At 42.3% G+C, this 19,904-nt stretch overlaps 1 protein-coding gene across 1 annotated transcript in view; it reads left to right on the top strand.

Moving 5' to 3' along the window:
• The window catches only part of LOC117352357 (mucin-5B-like), a 133,121-nt gene that overhangs the window by 53,171 nt on the left and 60,046 nt on the right, over positions 1-19,904 (top strand). The window contains exons 26-29 of the mRNA XM_033928789.1: positions 1,060-1,188; positions 4,436-4,577; positions 10,475-10,518; positions 12,659-12,817. Coding sequence (XP_033784680.1) covers positions 1,060-1,188; positions 4,436-4,577; positions 10,475-10,518; positions 12,659-12,817 — 474 coding nt within the window. The remainder of the gene's footprint in view (positions 1-1,059; positions 1,189-4,435; positions 4,578-10,474; positions 10,519-12,658; positions 12,818-19,904) is intronic.

Genomic DNA, 19,904 nt, shown 5'->3' with positions numbered 1-19,904 from the left:
TGCGGATGGGCCATTTGGCCTTTATCTGCCATCATGTTTCTATGTTAAATAACAGGGGGAATTGAAGGGCTATATGTAACAGGATCCTCATGGCTGTGCCATCACCTGGCTGAAGGCCCAAAGCTTTTTTCCAAACAAGTAAGATTTTAGGGAATATCTAAATTTGTGATAAGAGAGTTTGAGCCTTAATGGTCAAGGAAGAGAATTGCCTTCGTCTGTAAAGAATTGCCTTATGAGGATAATTCTCTAAGAAAGAACAGAAGAATAGCCATACTGGATCAGACCAATGGTCCATCTAGCCCAGTATCCAGTTTCCACAGTGGCCAATCCAGGTCACAGGTATCTGGCAAAACCCCCAAATAGTAATATTCCATGCTACCGATCTAGGGCAAGCAATGACTTCCCCCATGTCTGTCTGAATAGCAGACTATGGATTTTCCTCCAGGACCTTGTCCAAACTTTTCTTAAACCCAGCTACGCTAACAACATCCTCTGGCAACAAGTTTCTGAGCTTAACTATTCTTTGAGTACAGAAAATATTTCCTCCTATTTGTTTACATGTATAGAACATGTGCAAATGCTAGCATTCTAATTATTTACCTGTATTCGTAGACTCAACACCTCAAATGGCTATTTGCCAGCTAAGTACTATTCTGTCAAGGTGCAATTGCAGGTGGACATTCACAAGGGCAGAGTGAGTGTGAGCAGGGTGCACATTTAGAAATACTGTAATCTACATGCATTCTTTAACAATAACCTCTATGGCTCTAAGGTTAGTGTGAATGCTTGTGTGTACAATATAGGTGTGTATTTGATTGTTATGCTGTATAGGAGAGTTCCAAATAGGTGTATTCTTGGAACCTAAGGTTAGGCATCCCTGTATAGAATTACTTTCTAAGTATACAGGTTCTACCTATATCATGGTATAAAATAATAGGAACCTGGGGAGAGAGTCTCCATTCCAAGAAATGTCCATATCTTGTAGGTGAATATGGATAAATACTAAGCAGAATAACGGTCTTTTTATTAGCATTTCTGATTTTCCTTTTTCCATGCTAGCTCTGTTCTGTGATTACTACAACCCAACTGGAGAATGTGAGTGGCATTACAAGCCATGTGGCAGCCCCTGCATGAAGACTTGTAGGAATCCTGATGGAAGATGTTCTCAAGATCTTCCAGGCTTAGAAGGTAAAAAGTTACAATTGCTTTCTTTCTACCTTCAGTATATATGATGCCAAATGCTTACAATGGGACTTATAATCAAAACATCCAGAAACCCACCTAAGTTGGCACTTGGACATCCTAATCGACAGGATGTCCAAGTGCCGATAATCAAAACCCTTTTTCTGGATGTCTAGTGAGACATTTCTCCTGCTGTGTGTCTAGAGTTCAAGGGAGCTGTTATGGGAGGCGTTTGGGCGGGCTCTGGGCAGGCATAGACTTAGACAACCTTCAGTGATAAATCGAACATTTTGGCTGACATCCTGGACAGAACTTATACGTTTTGGAGTTAGACCTGTTTTAAAAGGGTGTAAGTGTTAAGGTATGCAAAGCGACCAGCTAACCACTGCAGAGATACTGCACTCACTTCCCAGTGCTCACTGACCCCCTCACACCCCACAGGGATCAGAATACAAAAGTACATACATGTCTCCAGAGCAGTAGCACTTGGTATAGGAAAGCCTAGTAGACCTACACATACGTAGGCATCTTAAGAAGCCTGGAGAGTAGGCTAGTGAACCATAAAGAGGAGTAGCAAGTCCCATAAGCCGCTCTAACCACTGCATTTATGGTGGAGAGTGTGAGCCCTCCACAATCCACCCAAAACCTACTGTATTGCCATATAGGTGACTCCTGAAGCCATAAGGGCTATTGGGGTGGTAGACAGGTGGATACTGTAGGTTTAGAGGGAATTTTGGAGAACTCACCATACACTGAAAGGGGGTCTAGTGAAAAATGTACCTGGCACCCTTTATGTGAAGTACACAGCAGTGTCTCCTAAGGGTGCCTCACTGCCCTATTGGGATGTCTGCATGGCTTGGCTATTAAGATGCTCGTCTCCCCCATGTCCAAATGAGCTTGATTTGGACGTTTTAAACATGGACATTTTTGTATTCGAAAATGGCCAAAAAGGTTACATGTCCTATGGACCAAGACATCCATATAATTATTAAAAAAAAAAAAAACCCAACCAAAAACGAACTTTGGACCTCTAGCAGTTTAAAAAAATAGGTGTTTCCCTACCCCAACATATGGACATCTTGCAGAAAACATCCAAAAGCAGACTTAGAAGCACTGTCGAAAATGCCCCTCCACGTGTGGCTTATGGAAGCCTGCGAACATTGTAGCTGTGATTCTGGCGGCGATTGAAAATCCATTAACACTGCTTCAGTGAGATTGCCTTTGTCTAGCTTCTCTTACATCCCTGCAGCTGATCATATGTTTTTGAGAATATCTATAATTAGTAGTAAAAAGTGACTAAGGAAAGCTTGAGTCTACAAGCAGTTCTAATATGGTGTGAAGGAGCATAATCATACGAGGGTAATTTCACACTGGAAGCCCTGAATATGTATACTTTGGAGAAAGGAAGGACAGGGGAGATATGATTCAGACATTCAAATACTGAAAGGTATTAACGTAGAACAAAATCTTTTCCAGAAAAGGAAAATGGTAAAACCAGAGGACATAATTTGAGGTTGACTCAAGAGCAATGTAAGAAAATTCTTTTTTATGGAGAGGGTGGCGGATGCCTGGAATGCACTCCTGAGAGAGGTGGTGGAGAGGAAAATGGTAACGGAATTCAAAAAAGCATGGGATGAACACAGAGGATCTAGAATCAGAAAATAATAGTGGTGTGCAGGGAAAGGAGAGAGAGAGACATAAGGGGGAAGGATATTGGATGCAGTTGGGTTGGAAGGAAAGAAAGGGGGCAGATGCTGATGGAATTGGTGTGCAGGAAAGGAGAGAGACTTAAGGGGGAAGGATACTGGATGGAATTGGGTTGGAGGGAAAGAAAGGGGGCAGATGCTGATCGAAGGGGCCCTCAACGAATTCATCCTGCCCTGCTAGTGTTTGGATGTGTATTTTCTTGGGTGATTGCTTTATCCTATAATTATTATAGTGCTCTTTTCCAAACTATAATTTTATTGTTTTTAATTGTTAGCTGCTATGATCTAGTTTAGCATTTAGTGGGATATCAAGATTTTAATAAACACGAAGCTGATGATTCAGTTAGCAGCTGAACTCTTTTTCCGGTTCTCCCATATTTTTTTTCCCCTGGTATTGTTAAGTACTGTTTCAGTGCCTTTAAGCATTACTCTTTTTTTCTGGCTTTTCTTACCTGCTAAGACTCTCTTGAAGTAATAATTTAGTTCCCCTTTCACTAAGCCATGGTAGAGCACTACATGCTCCAGTGCTCATAGGAATTCTATGAGCATCAGAGCAGCATCTAAGCATAAAAATCTGGAAAGAGATTATGATTTGCCAGAAAAACAAATCTCCAATACAAATTCAAATTTTTCATTGTTTTACCAGCAGTTATATTCTACAGAAAGAGCTAGGATCAGCCCTGAACCCAGAAAAAGGTTGAACAGATTTTCTGTTCCTGATAGGAAAAGTTGACAACCGTCAACCCAAGAATAGCAAAGAACTTTCTTTAGCTCCCTCTTCTCAGGCTCTATAATGGTGCCTCCATAGTAGCAAGTTTTTTGTATTGTTTTGTTGTAAGACAGGGGTGTCAAAGTCCCTCCTCGAGGGCCGCAATCCAGTCGGGTTTTCAGCATTTCCCCAATGAATATGCATGAGATCTATTTGCATGCACTGCTTTCATTGTATGATAATAGATCTCATGCATATTCATTGGGGAAATCCTGAGAACACGACTGGATTGAGGGACTTTGACACCCCTGATGTAAGACTTTTGCAAGCTTGGTGGTCTTTATAAACCTTCACAATCAATTTCATTGATTTTGTTTATGTTCATTTTACTTATTGCCCCCACTGTATTGTGAAATCTACAGAAGGGACTGATATGGTCTTGAAAGCTCATGTGCATACCATCTTCCAGTAGACCTGGGATGTTAACACTTAGATGCTCATTGCTGAGGTTCTTACTGGAAAAAGCCACACAAAAAAAAATTCCAAAAAGTGAAGAGAAAATGAGAACCAACCAGGGATAGTTATCTTCTAGGCAAACTTTATTGATGTTTGTGTCGGGTTGAATAGCTTTCCATCAATACAATTTGCCTAGAAGAAAACTATCCCTGGTTGGTTCTCATTTTCTCTTCACTTTTTGGAATTTTTTTTTCCAGATTCTTACTGGTTCACCCACAACATACAGTTTTCTAGCTTTGATCCTTTATTTTTGCAATAAGTAGACTCCTCTGTATTAATCTGTGTTTAATTTTTTTTTCTTCCTCTTCTTCCTTGTTGCTAGGTTGTTACCCAAGCTGTCCAGAAGACAAACCCTATTTTGATGAAGAGGAAATGACGTGTGTAGCTCATTGTGGCTGTTATGATGATGAAGGAAACTACTATAAGCAAGGAGAGATGATGTTTCCAAAGAATTGTTCGATTTGGTAAGAAAAGATTCTGAAGGAATTTATATAAGAAGAGGTGTCTTTGTATAAAGGAGATATGACATAGCACAGATCCCTTATCTCTAATTAAATGTTTTCAGGCTCAGTGTATGAGATATTGCTTATAATCCAGTATGGAGTATTATTTTCCAATTTTGACATGAATACTATTTGAAAGAACCTAGAATCGATCTTGTTGACTAAATGGATCTCAAAATACATATAAAAATCTGCCTAAATTGGCACTTGGATGGTTAAAAAGACAGGACATAAGAACATAAGAAGTTGCCTCCGCTGAGTCAGACCAGAGGTCCATCTTGCCCAGCGGTCCGCACCCGCGGCGGCCCATCAGGCCTGATTGCCTGATCAGTGTCCCTGAGTAATTTTGTAACTGCCTCTAATCCTCTCCCTATAACCTACCTCTACACCTATCTGTACCCCTCAATCCCTTTGTCTTCCAGTTACCTATCCAAACCTTCTTTGAAGCCCTGTAGCGTGCTCCTGCTTATCACATCCAAGTGCCGATAATCAAAACGTATCTAAAAGCAGCTTAGGCCTTTTCACTGTCGCTAAGTGCCCAGAGTGAAAAGGGGATTTTTTTGAGGAGTGGTTAAGACGGGAGGTGGGCTGACATAGTCTTAGTTGTCCTGCGGTGATAATCAAAAGTTTAACAAGACTGCTTAGATGGAACTTATACGTTGTGACTTAGGTGATTTAAAAACAGATCTAAGTGCCTAGAAGGTATCCAAAGTGGCCACATAACCACTTCAGGGACAAAGTACAGACCCCCCCCCCCAACAATCCCCCATTGATCATTGACCACCCCCATCCAAGCCATAAAAATCAGAATAAAAAAGTACATACCTGCCTCCAGAACATCAGCACCTGGCATAGGAAAGCCTAGTAGAGCTGCACAGAGGTGGCATAAGTAGTCTGCGGGGTGGGCTAGTGAACCATAGAGAGGAGAACCCAGGCCACTCTAACCACTGCATTCATGGTGGAAAATGTGAGCCCACTAACTCCCCCCCCCCCTAAATCCTACTGTACTGCCATATAGATGCCACCTGCAGCCATAAGGGCTTTTGGGATGGTAAACAGGTGGGTTTAGTAGGTTGGGGGGGGCTCAACATGACCTATAAGAGAGTTGTGGTGAGATGTTTATGTGGCACCCTTTTTGTGAAGTTCACAGCAGTGCCCTGTAAAGTGCCCCACTACTCTGTTGCCGTGCCTGGGTGTCCAAAAGGTCTTGTTCTAGGCATTTTGGAGTTGGATGATTTTATGGATAACAATGTGGTATAAAGATAGACAACATAGCGATCTGGAAAATCAAATGGCTTTTGGTAGAAGTAGACGATTTAAAAAAAAATAAAAAATTTTTGGACGTATTTTTCAAGAATGGACTTTAGATGCTGCCGACCTTGGACACGTAGAGGGGCATAATTGAAAGAAACGTCTAAGTCTGTTTTGGACCTAAGTTGCTAGTCGCCCAAAGTTGGCAGTGTCCAAAGTCCATTCTCGAAAAATATGTCCAAAAGATTTTGTTTTTTCTAGAGTCATCTAAATGTACGTCCAGATCAATAAGTCGTCTATCTTTATACTCCATTCTCACCCAAAAATTCATCCAAGTCAAAAACGCCTAGAAAAGGACCTTTTGGACCTGGGAGGGGCCAGCAAGGTAATGGACTGGACACCTAAACAAGGCAACAAGAGTAGTGGGGCACCTTACAGGGCACTGCTGCAAACTTTACAAAAAGTATGCCATATAAACATCTCACTATAACTCCCTTACAGGTCATGGTGAGCCTCCCAAAACCTACAAGACCCACCTGTCTACCAATCCAATAGTCCTCACGGCTGCAGGTGGCATCTATACAGCAGTACAGTAGGGTTGGGGGGGGAGGGGTTGTGGGGTTGGATGGTGCACATGTTCCACCATAAATGCAGTGGTTAGATTGGCTTATGGGCTTGGGTCCTCCTCTCTATGGTTCACCAGTCCACTCACACACACTACTTAAGCCACTTCTGTGCTGTTCTACTAGACTTTGCTATGCCAGGTGCTGATGTTCTGGAAGCAGGTGTGTATGGTTTTATTCCTATTTTTATGGTGTTGTGGGAGTGTCAATGATCACTGGGGCAGTGTGTGGGGGTTTGTACTTTCTGTCTGCAGTGCTTATCTGGTCACTTTGGATACCTTTTTGGCACTTAGACCTGGTTTTACATGGCCTAAGTCACAATGTACAAACCAGCCTCGTTAAACTTTTGGTTATATTTGCAGTATGACTAAGTTTAGATCAGCCCACATCCCACCCAAATCCCGCCCTCACTACTCCTTCTAAAATGCCCCTTTTAGCTCTGGTCGTACAGCAGGACTGAAAAGGCCTAAGTCATTTTTAGATATGTCTAAAACCCGGTTTGATTATCGGCACTTGGAAGACTTGTCTTACAAATCGTCCAAGTGCCGATTTAGGCTGGTTTTTAGACGTATTTCCATTTCGATTATGAGCCCCCTAATGCCTTAGGCCCAAAATGTTCTTAGACCTATTTTTTTATTATGCCTCTCCACGTATGTTTATAATGACCTGCCCAAAAATTTCAACAACTAATGATGGTGGGGTTGCCACACTAAATGGTGAGTAGTATGAAATTTTAAAAGTCCTAGTGGAAATGCAAGTGGCAGATTATGATAATAAAAGTAATCAGCAAATGGATCTGTGAATATGGTAATGGCTATTTTATTCTATTCAATACATTTATTAGTCACCCCTTCCCTAAAAATAGATTTGGGCTGACTTATATACAGGTTCTAATGGAAATGCAGACACATACCCAAATCTGTTGCAGCTAGATAGGTGACCCACTATTAAATAATTGCAAAGCCTTGAGATAGACATATGGGAAGTGAGGGTTGGTGGGCAGCCCTTGTACCTTGCATCTTTTAAGTATCTAACAATGCTACTGCCCACCGACCCTTATTTCCTATGTCTTACACTTCCCTATTCTACAGGCCCATCATCCCTCACTTCCACTGTTCCCTCTAAGCTGAACAGGAATCCTCTACCTACAGTCCAGCCAGTGTGTGTATATGTGTGTGTGTGTGTGTGTGGGGGGAGTGTGGGGGGGGTGGTAGCTGTTTTACTTTAACATTTTCAATAGTGAAGGACAGGCAAGCTCTGCAAGACTCCAAAGAACCTGCCTATCCCAAGCCATTGAAAATATAATATTGAAACACCACCACCTACAGGCAGCAATGCAGTTGGAGGACTCCTGCACAGCTTAAAGAGAACAGTGCTCATTCTCTGTTTTACATGACCTTACCCATCAATTTTTCTGCTCTCCTTCCCCCCAGTTTGGAAGATTAAAATTTTAGCTGCCAAATTTCAGACCATTCTTTAAGCTTCTTCATGTTATTCATGATTGACAATGGAAAAACAGTTTGTTCAACCTAACTCTAACAGACATCGAGTGTCCCCTAGTCTTTGTAATTTTTGGTGGACTGAAAAATTGATCCACTTGTCCCCCTTCTACTCCACTCATGATTTTGTAGACTTCAATCCTATCTCCCCTCAGCCGTCTCTTTTCCAAGCTGAAGAGCCCTAACCGTTTTAGTCTTTCCTCATACGAGAGGAGTTCCATCCTCTTTACCATTTATGTCGCCCTTCTCTGGATCACTTCAAGTCTTCTTATGTCCTTTGCCAGCTATGGCCTCCAAAACTGAACACAATACTCCAAGTGGGGTCTCACCAACGACCTATACAGGGGCATCAACACCTTCTTTCTTCTACTGCTTATGCCTCCCTATATACAGCACAGCATCCTTCTAGCAACAGCCACCATCTTGTCACACTGTTTCTTTGCCTCTAGATCTTTGGACACTTATTACCCCAAGGTCCCTCTCCCCATCTGTGCATGTCAGCCTCTCACCTCCCAGCACATAAGGCTCTTTACGATTACTAGTCCCCAAATGCATTACTTTGCATTGAATTTTAGTTGCCAGATAATAGACCATTCCTCTAACTTTTGCAGATCCTTTTTCATGTTTTATAACTATGGTTATTTGGAAAACCACCTTTCCTCCACAAATATCAAAGCAGTTTACAATACATTGACTGGTAATCAGGTGCTCTAAGCATGTCCCTGGCAGACTCACAATTTAACTGTGGAACTTGGGGCAATGGAGGGTTAGGTGACTTGCCCAGGGTCACAAGGAGCAAAGCCACAAGCTCAAGGTGCTGAGACAGCAGCTTGAACCCCTAGGCACCTCCTAGCGGTGTGGGCATCTGCGTAACTAAAACTCTGGAGAGGGGTCTGACTAGCGCTTCTCTTTTTACCCAGGCTGTCCACACAGACCGTGCTAGCACTACGTCCCAGATTCTATAAATGGCACCTAAAGACAGGTGCATACGTAAAGCGACACCTAAAGTTAGGCTCCTAACTTAATTAGTAAACAAGCTCATAATTGAAAATAATCCAAATTAATTGGGGAGTAGGTGACTATGTTCTTAGGTGCGATGGTAGAAAAGATAGGCACCTATCGCATGGCGCCTACCAAACACCAACGTAGGCGTGTTTAGGGGTGGAGAAAGACTTAGGCCCCACTAGGCCCAATTCTCCAAAGGACTCTAATCAAGGCCTTTAAAACCCGGCCTTGATTAGAGGCACATAAGTTTTAAGTTAGATGCCACTAAGCACAATTTATTTCTGTAATCAATTTTCTTTTTTTTATTTATTTAAGATTTTTTCATTTAACAACAAGTGTCATAAATTTTCATACAATTATCTTAATAATACACTTGATATTTCTATAATGTATTTTATACATAACATTTCTTATCTTATATTTCTTATGATTTTATATATCATATAACTAATTATTTTTCTTATAAAATTATATAACATATATATTGTAATGATTTTATCAATTATTTTTTAAATTATTAACCTTTTTCCCCTCCCTTTATTACATTGTTTTCATGTAAGAATACCATCTATTAATAATATTTTATTTATAATTTATAATAAAGAGTATAAATCCCCCTCCCATATCCCCTCCCTCCCTTTCTTCTTTAACTATTTTCTTATTATGGGAAAATGAAATTCAATTTTCTATACCGTTCTCCCAGGGGAGCTTAGAATTGTTTAGATGAATTTATTCAGGTACTCAAGCATGTTTCCCTGTCTGTCCCGACGGGCTCACAACCTTTCTAATGGACCTGGGGCAATGGGGGGATTAAGTGTCTTGCCCAGGGTCACAGGGAGCAGCGTGGGATTGAACCCACAACCTCAGGGTGCTGAGGCTGTAGCTTTAACCACTGCGCCACGCTCTTTAATGGGCGCCTAAAGTGTGATTGACATAAAAAGTTAGGGGCCTATCTTTTTGGCATCTAATTATAGCATATGGCCCTCTCCGGATACTCCCAAGGTGGTCTGTAAGATATTTAGTGGCATCACCTAGGTAGTGTTGCTGAGTATCCCCAGACAGTGCAAGGATCGAGAAATACCTGCATAACTTAGGACCTTATCCAGATAACATAAGAATATAAGCATTGCCATACTGGGATAGCCCAGTATCCTGTTTCCAACCAAGCTCACAAATACCTGCAAGATCCCAAAAGAGTAAAACAGATTTTATGCTGCTTATCCTAGAAATAAGCAGTGTATTTTCCCCAAGTCCATATTAATAATAGCTTATGGACTTTTAGTAAATTATCCAAGCCTTTTTTAAACCCTGTTAAGCTAACTGACCCTTTGGAATTTACAGTTTTGTTATGATTACAAGTTCTCATTAGCTTTAGCTATTGTTCTACCACTTTCATAAGCTCAATATATTAAAAAATATAATTACCAATAATTTATCTAAGATCACTAACATGTTACATGTGTTCCTTTTTTCTTACTAGTAACTGCACACAGGAAGGGGAAAAGTGCATCTATGATCCTACAGGTAAGCTATTCCTGTGATATTTTATGACTACATGATTCATAGACATGTAGAAGTAAATAATCAAGTTACATTGCTACAAGCCCAATGAGATTGATTTTACCAATGAGGTTTCTACTATATTCAAAGCAAAACCATGCTAATAGTTTTGCTCTTATTACTGTCCATGGAAAAATTACCTCCAGTAATTTCTGCTTGTTTTCTCTGGGTAGAAACAACATGCATTTTAATTGTTACTAATGTGTACTATTTATTTTTATTTATTCATTCAATTTTTTAGCCCATCCTTCCATAAGAGCCCAGAATGGGTTACAAGTTTGCATATATACTATAGGTCTGTAATAAGACAGTTTGGGCAAAGACGTTTTAACGTATGAGCAAAAACTTCTTACAATAGTAGGAGAGTTTTCATCTATAGCAGGACAATTGTAACATATGGGATTAGACTTCTTAGAACAACAAGACATTTTTGACAGAGATAGTTCCTAGATTAGCATATATGGAGAACGTTATCAGAGTTGTCTTTGTGGGCGGTATTAAGTAAAAAGGTTTTCACCGCGTTCCTGAAATGTTATATTCCTGTCAGTGAAAGAAACAAGAAAAAAGTCCAACAGAGTCTGCAGTGAAGTGAAACAGATGAAAAACCAAGAAAACACTGCAGACAAAATGTACACGATGCAGGCTATGTTTATTATATCAAATTTAAATGCGATTAATATTACCACCCTTTAAACAAACCTAAGGACCCAACACGATCTGTGTTTCGGTAAACATGCCTTCTTCAGGGCAAGGTCTGGCCGAGTTTGTCGGTGCGTGATTGCTTTTCAGAACGACCCAGGTTTATGTTTATTATCAATTCATATTGCGGTTTACTCTAATACTTTACTTGTACATTTTGTCTGCAGTTTTTTCTTGGTTTTTCATATTCCTGTCAGTGATCTGATAGTTGGTGGGATCTAGTTCCATAACCTAGGCAAGAAATGAGAGTACAGTACTCCCCCGATATTTGCAGGGGGTTCCGTTCCAGGAACCACTGCGAATCTCGAAAAACTGCGAATATGGTTTTTCATGGGGGAGCCTGAAGAGGGCAGTGGGAGAGGGCAGCAGGAGAGCAGCCAAGCGCCGCGAATGCAAGAAATCACTTGCGGAATACTCTGACCACCTCTTCCTGCACGAAGTTAGGCCTTATCCAATCAGGAGCTGCGTGCCAAAGTAGCTCTTGATTGGATAAGGCCCGACTTAGTGCAGGAAGAGGCGGTCGGAGCGTACCACAAGTGATTTCCTGCACTCACGGCGCTCCAGCTGCTCTTTCCTGCCTCTCCCGTTGCCCTCTCCTTGTTGGCGGTTCGCGGTCGGAAAATACTGTGAATAACCGGGACCGCGAGCCGCTGACCGCGAATGACCAGGGGAACACTGTAAATACATCTACAGGCATTTTTGAGCTGAACGGTTTGCACTAAAGGTATAGAAAGTATTTTTTCACCTTGTCTCCGCCCCTCCCTGAGCCCCCTGCCACACGTGCACCCCCTTCCCTTCCCCTCTACCTCTAGTTGTTCACTGTCACTAGCAATAAGAACTTCAACGTGCTCCTTGTGACCCCGTAGTCTTTCCCGCTGATGTTATTTCCTATGTGTGGCACCTAGAAATGACGTTAGCGGGAGAGTCACGAGGAGCACGTCAAAGATGTTGCTCATGGCAGTGAACAACTAGAGGTGAGGGGGCATGCGTGTGGCGAGGCCAAAAATGCTGTCTGTAGCAGGTGCCAAGTTTTGGAATGCGCTGCCTGGTATTCTGCGTTTTTGTGATGGGAGACTGAATTTTAAGATGTTGAAAACACAATTATTTGTTAATGCCTTCAAGTGCTAATGCTATTTGCTGATGAAGCCTTACCATCCTGTAAATGTTTTTATGAAATTTTGTCTTTCCATCTTGTTGGATGAATTTGAAAGAAGGTTTTAATAATGATACTGTTAGTTTTATTGTGTCTGTTCTGTCAAAACATGTTTTAGTATTTTTAATATGTCTAAATGTAATTTTGTAAACCGCATAGTTTTTATGCGGTATATGATTTTTTAAATAAATAAATAAATATCCTGCTAATGCTTTCTAATCAGACTATTTTACTTTTTTTTTCAACCTGCAGCTTGTTATTGTGAATATAATGGAAAGATTTATAAATACCAAGATTTAATCAATCACACCAAATCTGAGGATGGAAGGTGCATGAACATAACTTGTGGAATTGATGGACTAGTACTTATGATATTTTATGCATGTACCTCTCCTTCAGTCGCCGCAACAGGTACAATCTGGATTTTCATTGAATTTTTTTAAGTTAATCTGGCTAGTTGGGCACCAAGACATTCACACATTTTCCACTGGCTTGTAATAATCGCCATGAGAAATCCGTTTTCTGTCTATACTACTTTGCCTGAAGACTTATAGATTGTCTCTATTGTTTTAAGTTCCAGAATTTCTAGTTACTCTAATGAATAAACCCAGTGGTGTAGTGACGGTGACGCCCTTCTCCTGCCCTCTTTCCCCAACCCCCCCCCCCGCACGCTGCACGTACCCTTTCCATGTATCTTTTTAACTTTAGCGCAAGCAGCGAAGAACGTGCTGCCCGCGCCGGCTTCGGAGCTCTCTCTGACACTACTTCTTCCCAGAAGTGACGTCAGAGAGAGCTTTGAAGCCGGCATGAGCTGCTCACGCCGAAGTTAAAAAGATACAGGGAACAGGTGCAGGCATGCAGGTGTGGCAGGGGGAGGATTGGGAAGGGGCGGAAAGGAGGAAAGGCGCTGGCTCTGACACCTTATCTCCCTGTCTCCACCTTCCCTTCCCCTCCCTCTTTATTTAATTACTTTGATTTTTTACTCATATTCTGATAGCTATCTTCATTTGCTTATCTCTGTTCTGAAGAAGAAGGATTACTGTATTTTTTGCTCTATAAGACGCACTTCTGCCCCCCCCAAGTGGGTGGAAATAAGGGTGCGTCTTATAGAGCGAATACTAACTAACCCCCCTCCCCTACCTTAATTTCTCCGGTGGTCTGGCGGTCCAGCGCTTTAGGCAGGAGCTTTCTCCCCAGCGGCAGGAAGCATCGGAGTGGCAAGGGCTTCAAAGAAGTTTTGGATAGGTACCTGGAGGACAAAGGGATTGAGGGGTACAGATAGGAGTAGAGGTAAGTTATAGGGATAGGAGTAGAGGTAAGTTATAGGGAGAAGATTAGAGGCAGTAGAAAAATTAGATAGGGGCACTGTTCAGGCAATTAGGCCTGATGGGCTGCCGCGGGTGCGGACCGCTGGGCAAGATGGACCTCTGGTCTGCCTCAGCGGAGGCAACTTCTTATGTTCTTATGTTGTTAAGAAGGCAGGTGCGAGTTTTTTGCTTCCTGCATTGTCCCGTGCCACTCTGTGAATGGCTGTCCCAGTTCTCGCGAGAACTGGGACAGCCATTCACAGAGTGGTGCGAGAAGGCAGAAAGCGAAAAACTCATGCCTGCCTTCTTGCCGCTGCCGTTTAGGGGTTGAAAGGAGAGAAGGACAGGAGGCTGTAGGGCTGGACCACCATTCAGGAAGTGAAAAGCTCACGCCTGACTTATTGCCGCTCCGACTCTGCCTGCTGCTGGGGAGAAAGATGGACGAAAGGGCAGGAGGCTGAAAGCTCCTGCCCTACAACGCTGGACTGCCGGACCAGACCGCAGGAGAAATTAAGGTAGTGGAGACCTTGCTTGCCTGTCTGCCCTGCCACTAGGCCTGCCTGTCTGGCCCTGTCCCCTGTTCCGGCCTACCACTAGACCACCAGAGGGGGGACAGGGTACAGAGCCTGGCAGGGAGGGGGACAGGATGCAGAGCCTGGCAGGGAGTGTGGGGTTGGGTGCAGAGCCTGGCAGGGAGAATTTGGTTCAGAAAGGGTTTTTTTTTTGTTTTCCTCCTTTAAATCTTAGGTGCGTCTTATGTTATGGAGCAAAAAATACAGTACCTTCAAAAACTAATCTAACTATACTTTAGTTAGTCCAATAGAAAAGGTATCACTTGAATTGTTTTGTTTTGTTTTATTTCTACATATTATCTTTAAGAGTGGACTAACACGGCTGCCACACCATTTCTTTCTACAAAGTAGAAACCCAGAATAAATTCACTCCTCCTTAGACTATAATAAGTGGGGTGGTGGGGGGAGAAGTAACCAGAATCTAATAAGGATGTCAAAAAATAATTAGAAGCAAAAGCCTTCAGCTAACACCTATCACTTGATAAATTCATATTTCCCTTGATGAATCACTGTCTCTTGAGATCTTCTTAATGTCAATGAAAGCTCTCAGATATACAGGGTCAAAAGAGCATTTATCAATCCTAAATAGTTTACTATACATTTGCAAGGATTTTATGATGAGCTTTCAAACATAACCCTTCTTCTTCAGATCAGAAAAAAGCAGTATATATGAGGAAAACATGAAAGCATTTTAGGGATAGGAAGAGAGAAGGGTGGGTGGGCAGGAGAGAGAGAGGTGGCAGAGCAGTTTTAAATGTCTTTATAGTGGGAAAGAAAGTCCTGTCTGGTAGGTGTCAAAATACCTTATTTTGATTTCACAGGTTTTACATTCTTGGATTGATTTAAAGTTCTCTTTTAGTATTCTCACCATAAAGTGGCCGGTTTTTCCAAAGTGTTGTCCGACAGAGGTGGCATCCTGCTTGGTATTGCAATTCTTAATATGATATCTATGTAGGTTGATTCTGGTCTTTAGCATTGGGCTTATTTCACTGATGTAACATGCCTCTTTGCACTGAATGATGTATACCGCATTAGAAGATTGTAGTAATACACTTTCACGAGAAAAACAAATAATGTCAAGTATAGAGTATAGACAAAGCTGCTTTAGTCATAGGGAGAAAGTTCAGACTGAACTCGAGGAAAAAGCCTCAGACAGGAGCCCTCCCACCACCACAATGGTGGATAGGGGTGGTAGGGTGGTAACCTCACTGGCAAAAACCTCTGTGTACTCCCAATTGTAAATAACTATAAGCAGGGCTGTCTAAGCTTGATAGAAGAAAAACTCAATTGAGAGATAAGTAGAAAGTTTTTCTTCTATCAAGCTTAGACAGCCCTGCTTATAGTTATTTACAATTGGGAGTACACAGAGGTTTTTGCCAGTGAGGTTACCACCCTACCACCCCTATCCACCATTGTGGTGGTGGGAGGGCTCCTGTCTGAGGCTTTTTCCTCGAGTTCAGTCTGAACTTTCTCCCTATGACTAAAGCAGCTTTGTCTATACTCTATACTTGACATTATTTGTTTTTCTCGTGAAAGTGTATTACTACAATATTGATTTTTTTTCACGAATCCGAGTATTTGTGCTATGTACCGCATTAGAAGATGACATGTGAAGGATCCTTTTATGCTGAATGCTTTTCCCATATGAGTGATCCTTTGAAATGTGCTTGCGCACTTTGCAGTATTAATTCATCTTCCTGGAGTAGTGGTTGTAGCTATCTTATAATTTTTCTTTGTCCAGCTCTGGATAGTATGTCACTCCCAAGGGGGTCCTTGTAGTGTAGCAAGTTTTCTCTGGGTGTTTTAAGGGATGAGGCAATATTCTTGGAGACTATTTTAAGGTTGTATCCTTTTTGAGGCATTTAGTAAGGGTCTTTAGGTGTTTATCTCTGTCTTTTGGGTCAGAGCAAATGTGGTGGTATCGTGTAGCTTGGCTGTGTATAATGGATTTTTTTAGATGTGAAGGGTGAAAGCTGGAATTGTGGAGGTACCTGCATCTGTTTATAGGTTTCTTGTATATTGATGTTTGTATGTAACCATTGTTGATAGATACTGAGGTGTCTGGAAAATTGACTTTTTCTGGGGAATCGTTAATTTTGAATGGTATGCATTGGAAGAATTGTTTGAGAGTCTCTTTTCCCTCAGTCCACATCATAAAAATGTCATCAATATACTGGTGGTATTTCAGGGGTTTGTCTGAAATGGATTTAGAAATGTCTCTAGTTCTGCCATGAAGACGTTTGCATATTGTGGAGCCAACCTTGTACCCATAGCCGTGCCTATGATTTGCAGATAATAGCATTATTAAAGCAGAAATAGTTGTGAGTTAGAATTAATTTGATTAGTGCTATAGTAGTTTCTGGTGAGTGTTTATACATTTTTAAGCAGTTTATCAAATTTTAAATAAACTTGGAAACTTGGTAATTTCCAGAGCAATAGGTGAGTCAGTCTAGACAAGCTGGTTCTATATCAATGGTTATGGGAATCCACTCCAGATTTTTTCTCTACTTCATTGGGAACTTTGGTGCCCTCTGCAGTTTTTCTCTTCTGCATGTGGGCCAGAAGGAATGTTTCTGTTCTGCTCTCTCTGTTTTCTTATTTTATTAGGTGGTTTTCAAAGTTTCTTTGGAATTTATAGTGCTTAGAGCTTTCTCATTCAGCTCTGTCTGTGGAGAGAAGATGCAGACTGGAGTCTGCAGTTGACAGGCCAACCCCTGGTGGTACCTGTTAGCCAGTCTGCACAAGGATCTTTGGAGCCCATTTTTTCCTCATCTACTGCCAAGAAGGGGTTTGAGCACAGGCTGTTTGGCAACCCTTGGAGGCTCAGTCATGTCTCACAGGGTGCCGCCTGCATCTTCACCTTTCCCCCTTCTGAGTGCGCATCCGTCAGTCTGATGGGGTGGGGGGGGGGGGTCAGGCTCCATGTCTGACTGGCAGCCCAAAGATCAGTGTCAAAGCGGCATTCCCAGATTAAGGCAGTGATTCTTCTCTTTCCAGCTATTGTACACAGCTGAGGCAGGCTACAGCACATTTTCAGCACAGGTTGCAGTGAGTAAGGATGTTACACTCTGTGCGGTGAATTGGGGGAGGTCTGAATTTAGCAATTTTGAAGGTTTTGCATGTTCTCCTATGTTCTCCCACCTGTAAAATCCTACATTCACAGGTTTTCTACTTTTTTAATGTGTTAAATATCACGATTTGTGGCGCAAAAAATCGTGGCAGTGGCCATCTTGGATTTTAGCAATCTTTTTTTCCAAAAGCTCCATCTTAAGAACATAAGTAGTGCCTCTGCTTGGTCAGACCAGAGGTCCATCATGCCCAGCAGTCCGCTCATGCGTCGGCCCATCAGATCCAGGACCTGTATAGTAACCCTCTATCTATACCCTTCTATCCCCTTTTCCTTCAGAAAATTGTCCAATCCCATCTTGAACTCCAATACCGTACCTTGTCCTATCATGCCTTCTGGAAGCGCATTCCAGGTGTCCACCACCCGTTGGGTGAAGAAGAACTTCCTGGCATTGGTTCTGAATCTGTCCCCTTTAAATTTTTCTGAATGCCCTCTCGTTTCTTGTAGTTTTTGAAAGTTTGAGGATTCTGTCCCTCTCCACTTTCTCTATGCCCTTCATGATCTTGTAAGTCTCTATCATATCCCCTCTAAGTCTCCTCTTCTCCAGGGAAAAGAACCCCAGTTTCTCTAATCTTTCAGCGTATGATAGGTTTCCCATACCTTTTATCAAACATGTTGATTTCTTCTGAACCCTCTCGAGTATCGCCATATCCTTCTTTAGATACGGCGACCAATATTGGCCGCAGTACTCCAGATACGGGCACACCATTGCCCGATACAACGGCAGGATAACTTCTTTCATTCTGGTTGTAATACCTTCTTGATTATACCTAGTATTCTATTCGCTTTCTTAGCGGCCGCTGCGCACTGTGCCGACAGCTTCATTGTCTCTTCCACTATTACCCCCAAGTCTCTTTCTTGGGTACTCACTCAATGACAGCCCTCCCATTGTGTAGCTGTACCTCGGGTTTCTGTTTCCTACGTGCAAGACTTTACATTTCTCTACATTAAACTTCATCTGCCATCCCGTCGCCCACTCCCCTAGTTGGTTCAAGTCCCTTTGTAAATCTTTGCAGTCTTCTTTAGTCCTAGCCCCATTAAATAGTTTGGTGTCATCTGCAAATTTTATTACTTCGCACTTCGTCCCTGTTTCTAGATCATTTATAAATACATTGAATAGCAGCAGTCCAAGCACCGACCCCTGCGAAACACCATTCGTGACCCTCCTCCAGTCCGAGTAGTGGCCCTTCACTCCTACCCTCTGCTTCCTACCCGCCAACCAATTCCAGATCCATCTGTCTATGTCTCCTTCCACCCCATGGTTCTTCAGTTTCCGAAGTAGGTGTTCATGGAGTACCTTGTCAAAGGCTTTTTGGAAGTCTAAGTATACGATGTCCATGGGGTCCCCTTTGTCCATCCGTTTGTTAATTCCTTCGAAGAAGTGCAATAAGTTCATCAGGCACGATCTTCCCTTGCAGAAGCCATGTTGGTTTGTTATCATAAGTTTATTCCTTTCTAGATGCTCCTCGATGCTATCTTTTATCAGCGCTTCCGCCATTTTCCCCTGAACCGAGGTCAGACTTACCGATCTCTAGTTCCCCGGGTCACCTCTTGATCCTTTTTTAAAGATGGGCGTAACATTGGCTATCCTCCAATCATCTGGGATCTTGCCTGTTTTCAGAGATAGATTACAGACTTGCTGTAGTAGTTCCACTATTTCCTCCTTCACTTCTTTTCAGTATCCTAGGGTGGATTCCGTCCGGGCCCGGCGATTTGTCAGGCTTTAATTTTTCTATCCGCCTGTGTACGTCTTCATGGCTTAATTCCATGGTTGTTAATTTTTCTGCTTGGTCTCCTTTGAAGATTTGTTCAGGTTCCGGTATGTTGGATGTTTCCTCTTTTGTAAATACTGACGAAAAGAACATGTTTAGTCTTTCCGCCATTTCTTTCTCCTCCTTCACCACTCCCTTCCTATCTCCATCATCCAACGGTCCCACCTCCTCCCTAGCCGGCTGCTTCCCTTTAACATATCTGAAGAACAGTTTGAAATTTTGTGCTTCCTACACTGCAAATTTTGCCTCAAAATTTGTTGGCATGAAGTCTTTGGGCTCTCTTACTTCAACTTCTTGCCAGGATTGTGCAAATTCTGTGTCTCACAAGCATCCCGTATCCCTCAATATGACTTGCACACCTTCTTGCAAGTCATATTGAGGGATACGGGAAATCCGGGTCTCCAAAGAGGAGAACCTAAATGGGCCACCGCGTGCGCGGATCGCCGGACAAGATGGACCATGGTCTGATCCGGTGAAGGCATTTCTTATGTTTTTATGTTCTTATCCTTGTGCCACGTGTCACGCGGTGCAGCTTAGCCTCTTCTCATGCTAAACAGGTGGCTAAACAGGCTGCTAGCCCTTTGGGGCACCCTTTTCTCTTTTCGGGTTCTGTTAACCTGGACCATTCCACATGAAAAGACCCAGTCCAAGAAACGCAAGGCTAAGTCATCTGGGGCTGACTCTAAGCTCCACAGTCCAGAGACATTGTCAGATTTCATG

The sequence above is a fragment of the Geotrypetes seraphini genome, chromosome 19, assembly GCF_902459505.1.
Source record: "Geotrypetes seraphini chromosome 19, aGeoSer1.1, whole genome shotgun sequence".
Lineage (NCBI taxonomy): Eukaryota > Metazoa > Chordata > Amphibia > Gymnophiona > Dermophiidae > Geotrypetes > Geotrypetes seraphini.
Note: the sequence above shows the minus strand (reverse complement) of the source record. Positions and strands in the feature narration are given on the sequence as shown.